Genomic DNA, 5,126 nt, shown 5'->3' on the forward strand with positions numbered 1-5,126 from the left:
CAACATGTGGGATATGTGGAAATATACTAATGACAAATCTATTGAAAAGGGGAAACAAAATGCCAGTGCATTCAAGTTAATTTCTCAAAAAATAGATATTATACTTCTGGTTTCTATAAAAGGCACATCAAAGTAATAGCAATACACCCAACAATCTTTAAGTGTTTGTGAAATTAATTCATACCATACCATATATTGATGCCTCTCTCTTTTATCTACTCAGGTTGCTCCAGTAATCCATAGTAGTAATCCATAGTAATCAAACTAAAGAAAGCTCATTCTAAAAAGGTGGGCTGTCAACATCCAGCCCCAATCATGGATTGGAAGACCTTCCAAGCCCTCCTGAGTGGGGTGAATAAGTACTCCACTGCGTTCGGCCGTATCTGGCTCTCTGTGGTGTTTGTGTTCAGGGTAATGGTGTACGTGGTGGCGGCAGAACGCGTGTGGGGCGATGAGCAGAAGGACTTTGACTGCAACACCAAGCAGCCCGGCTGTGCTAACGTCTGTTACGACCACTACTTCCCCATCTCCCACATCCGCCTATGGGCCCTGCAGCTCATCTTCGTCACCTGCCCCTCCTTGATGGTGGTGATGCATGTGGCGTATCGCGATGAACGTGAGCGGAAGTACCACGCCAAGCATGGCAACAAGGCCAAGCTGTACGAGAACACAGGCAAAAAGCACGGCGGCCTCTGGTGGACCTACCTACTCAGCCTCTTCGTCAAGACAGGCATCGAGATCTCCTTCCTATACATCCTCCACAAAATCTATGACAGCTTCTACCTGCCCCGGCTGGTCAAGTGTGAGGTCAGCCCATGCCCCAATCAGGTGGACTGCTACATCGGCCACCCCACAGAGAAGAAGAAGAAGACCTACTTCATGGTGGGCGCCTCGGCCCTCTGCATCGTGCTCAACGTCTGTGAGATCATCTACCTCATCTCCAAGGGCATCGCTCGCAAAGCACAAAAGATGAAGAGAAGAAAGCGCACCTTGGCCTTGCATGAACGGTACAACAAGGAAAATTCCTGCAGCGACTGCAGCACTCTACCTATGTCTCGGCTGGAGAAACAATCCTTAAATCCCCAGTTTCCAGGCCACCTACAAGCCACCTTACCGGCTCATATGCATGCTTCTGCCCCTAACCTGTCCTAGAGTGGATGTCCACTCTATCCCAAGACTGAACCAAACATTAAGGCCTATGGAGCCAGGCCTCACCTTATTGGTCAAGCCTGTATGAGAGACAGACTTTTCTCAAAGTCTCTACTGCCTTAGCTATTACTGCCTTATACTGCCATGGAGCAAGGCTTTGTATTGATGTACATGACCCTGGGGCTAGACAAGCCTGTCATGAGCCACATTCCATTTTATACAACTAAACTCTTACTGCCAGACTGAATAACCAACCATTCCAACCCATTTCCCTTTACTATCAACGTTTCCCTTTCAATGCAACATAGCGAAACAAAATGAACTATGCAAGAGTTAGCATGCAAAACTACTGTCACTATGCAATACATTTTTTGTAGGCAAAACGCATCGGAGTAGGATTCTATTGCATTGACACGCATGACTTCAGGACCACCGATCCTCTTCCACAACGGTGTAGCATAACCATCAGAGCTGCAGTAGGCCTATTTATTGGTTTATGGCCAATATACATTGTGCATAAGAAGGGCTGTTCTTAAGCACGACGCAATGCGGAGTGCCTGGACACAGTCCTTAGCCGTGATATATTTGCCATATACCACAAACCCCCGAAGTGCCTTATTGCTATTATAAACTGGTTACCAATGTAATTAGAACAGTCTGATATACCACAGCTTTCAGCCAGTCAGCATTCAGAGCTCGAACCACCCAGTTTATAAATGCAAATTGATCATTGCCATGTATGGATCTGTGCCATTCGCTTTGAACTTGACTGTGTTTACAGCATGAGCGGTCGTGAGTAGATGCGCTTTTTTATTTATCAAAGCCAGACATGCATGTAGACACGTGTGCACATTTTGTTCATATCCTTTGCTAGTTAGTGAGTTATTAGCCCAGTTATAAATCATTTGTAGTCAGCAATGGGGGAGTGATTGCTTCATACAAGAGCACAAAACGTGTACATTTCTTTGAAAATATGAGTGGAGTATGAGCTTTTTTTTTGTCTTAAAGGGGCAGTGTTGTATTTTGAGACAGGTTTGACTAAGCTAAGTAGCCAATAGGCAGCAGAGGGTAACATAATTTTTCTTATTCTCTGTAATAATGGTATGGGAATAATACTGCATGTTATTTTGTAAAGTGGTTTCTTACATCAAACAATACAATAACCTTTTCAGTCACCTCATTGTCTAAAGGACAAGGTAATGTCAAGCCCTGCATGTTTTCTTTTAAGTCTCATGGAATGTAGGGCTACATTGAACATCACACATTGGCTGCTACTGTAGGGTGAATGATAGAACAGCTATTTCAATGTTAAAATGTTATGAGATGCACTTTCTCCATTGTTTTTGATGGTAGGCCACTCTGGTAGGTCTACATTATGATCAAATAGCCACAGTAGCCTTCTTGACCACCGTCTGAACCTGAAACTTAAAGTGGGTACAGCCTCAGCATTCACATTAAACGCGCGCTGGAAGTTGCACAGAATTTTCACAACGGTCAAGTTTGCGCTCAGCAGACATGAAGATTCCTCAGTGCCCAAAAATATTTGAGGGAACAGGTGGGAGGGCGAAGAGTGAAATGCTCATAGGGAACTATTTTGTCAGAGTGACAAGCATGTATTCAAGACACACCTGGCGGAGGTATTCACCCACATCACCAATACTTTGGAGGTGTGCTAAGGCGCTCTAGAAACAGAGACTACTAGAAAGAAAATGCATTTCAGAGATTTGCTTATTAATTACTGAAATGTGTTGTTTCTTGCCTCAAAGACATTTGTATACTCTCTGTTTATGACTTCAATATGAGACAACAGAATGATAACAAATATCTTTGCTTTGACAGTGTTGGTGCAAGATTAGTCTAAACTGGACAGTGGCTTACCACTACTTGGCAATGGTGCACCAACATAATTAATCATTTATTTAAAGCATGCATTCTAATAGAAGCTCCTCTATCATTTAATCACTTTTTAAATTGTTTTACTCTATTACAAGACTACATCTGCATGGTTCCTCTCATATTTATGTTGTAATGCCACAACAGATTGTCTGTGTTTGTACATGTTTGTACACAAATGTTCCTCATCCAAGGCCTATGTTGATTCAAATGAGAAACAAGGAATGTTGCTGTTTAATTTATCAAGTCCACGTATGCAAGTAAATGCTGGCATCTTGGAAAGCTGGAGCACAAAATCTGACTACAGAGTAAAGTGGATAAAACAGTGTTTCTCAGTGAACAATGGTGTGGACACCTGATAGCCTCACATGGTCAGGAACAGAACCTTCACAATCAGCTTCAAACTTCTGTTTTGTACATTATTTTTTATTCATATTTATTCATATTACAGTAGTGGGCTTCATTCCTGTTCCTGTTTCACTTTATCTGGAAAGTTACTCTTCAGGTAACTCAGTATTCAGTAATATTCGATATTTGGCCCCATTTCTGTCTGACTTAGCCTGAGTGACTAGATCAGAACATATCTAATCAGGACCTTAAAACAGCCCCACGTGACATACAGGACCAAGCCAGCAGCACGGGGCAATGAAGTCCTGTTATACAGGATGTTTCATTCATTAATGTACACACATGCACAGAGAGTGAATAGATGTTCCCAACACAGTCTTGGTTTTTGGCATACCATTGCTTTAGGATAAAGTTTCATTTAGAAGTCAGAATTTCTCTGATGTTTATGTCCAAGTCATTGTTGGCTCATACGTACAGTGCCTTGCGAAAGTATTCGGCCCCCTTGAACTTTGCGACCTTTTGCCACATTTCATGCTTCAAACATAAAGATATAAAACTGTATTTTTTTGTGAAGAATCAACAACAAGTGGGACACAATCATGAAGTGGAACGACATTTATTTGGATATTTCAAACTTTTTTAACAAATCAAAAACTGAAAAATTGGGCGTGCAAAATTATTCAGCCCCTTTTCTTTCAGTGCAGCAAACTCTCTCCAGAAGTTCAGTGAGGATCTCTGAATGATCCAATGTTGACCTAAATGACTAATGATGATAAATACAATCCACCTGTGTGTAATCAAGTCTCCGTATAAATGCACCTGCACTGTGATAGTCTCAGAGGCCCGTTAAAAGCGCAGAGAGCATCATGAAGAACAAGGAACACACCAGGCAGGTCCGAGATACTGTTGTGAAGAAGTTTAAAGGCGGATTTGGATACAAAAATATTTCCCAAGCTTTAAACATCCCAAGGAGCACTGTGCAAGCGATAATATTGAAATGGAAGGAGTATCAGACCACTGCAAATCTACCAAGACCTGGCCGTCCCTCTAAACTTTCAGCTCATACAAGGAGAAGACTGATCAGAGATGCAGCCAAGAATGCCTGAATGCCAAGCATCATGCCTGGAAGAAACCTGGCACCATCCCTACAGTGAAGCATGGTGGTGGCAGTTTTTCAGCGGCAGGGACTGGGAGACTATTCAGGATCAAGGGAAAGATGAATGGAGCAAATTACAGAGAGATCCTTGATGAAAACCTGCTCCAGAGTGCTCAGGACCTCAGACTGGGGCGAAGGTTCACCTTCCAACAGGACAACGTCCCTAAGCACACAGCCAAGACAACGCAGGAGTGACTTCAGGACAAGTCTCAATGTCTTTGAGTGGGCCAGCCAGAACCCGATCTTGAACCCGATCGAACATCTCTGGAAAGACCTGAAAATAGCCCCATCCAACCTGACAGAACTTGAGAAGATCTGCAGAGAAGAATGGGAGAAACTCCCCAAATACAGGTGTGCAGAGGTGCGTCAGAGGTGCTTCAACAAAGTACTGAGTAAAGGGTCTGAATACTTATCTAAATGTGATATTTTTTATTTTATTTTTATAAATGTTCAAACATTTCTAAAAACCTGTTTTTGCTTTGTCATTATGGGGTATTGTGTGTAGATTGAGGGGGGAAACGGTTTAATCAATTTTAGAATAAGGCTGTAATGTAACAAAATGTGGAAAAATTCAAAAGGT

General features: G+C 42.5%; 1 protein-coding gene across 1 annotated transcript; it reads left to right on the forward strand.

Moving 5' to 3' along the window:
• Positions 1-264: 264 nt before the first annotated feature.
• On the forward strand, positions 265-1,481 carry LOC139401636 (gap junction beta-3 protein-like). Its single transcript, XM_071145729.1, has one exon. It carries the CDS (start codon positions 316-318, stop codon positions 1,150-1,152), a length of 837 nt encoding a protein of 278 aa, XP_071001830.1. The 5' UTR covers positions 265-315; the 3' UTR covers positions 1,153-1,481.
• The last annotated feature ends 3,645 nt before the right edge of the window (positions 1,482-5,126 follow it).

The sequence above is a fragment of the Oncorhynchus clarkii genome, unplaced genomic scaffold, assembly GCF_045791955.1.
Source record: "Oncorhynchus clarkii lewisi isolate Uvic-CL-2024 unplaced genomic scaffold, UVic_Ocla_1.0 unplaced_contig_2078_pilon_pilon, whole genome shotgun sequence".
In the NCBI taxonomy this organism is placed as follows: Eukaryota; Metazoa; Chordata; class Actinopteri; order Salmoniformes; family Salmonidae; genus Oncorhynchus; species Oncorhynchus clarkii.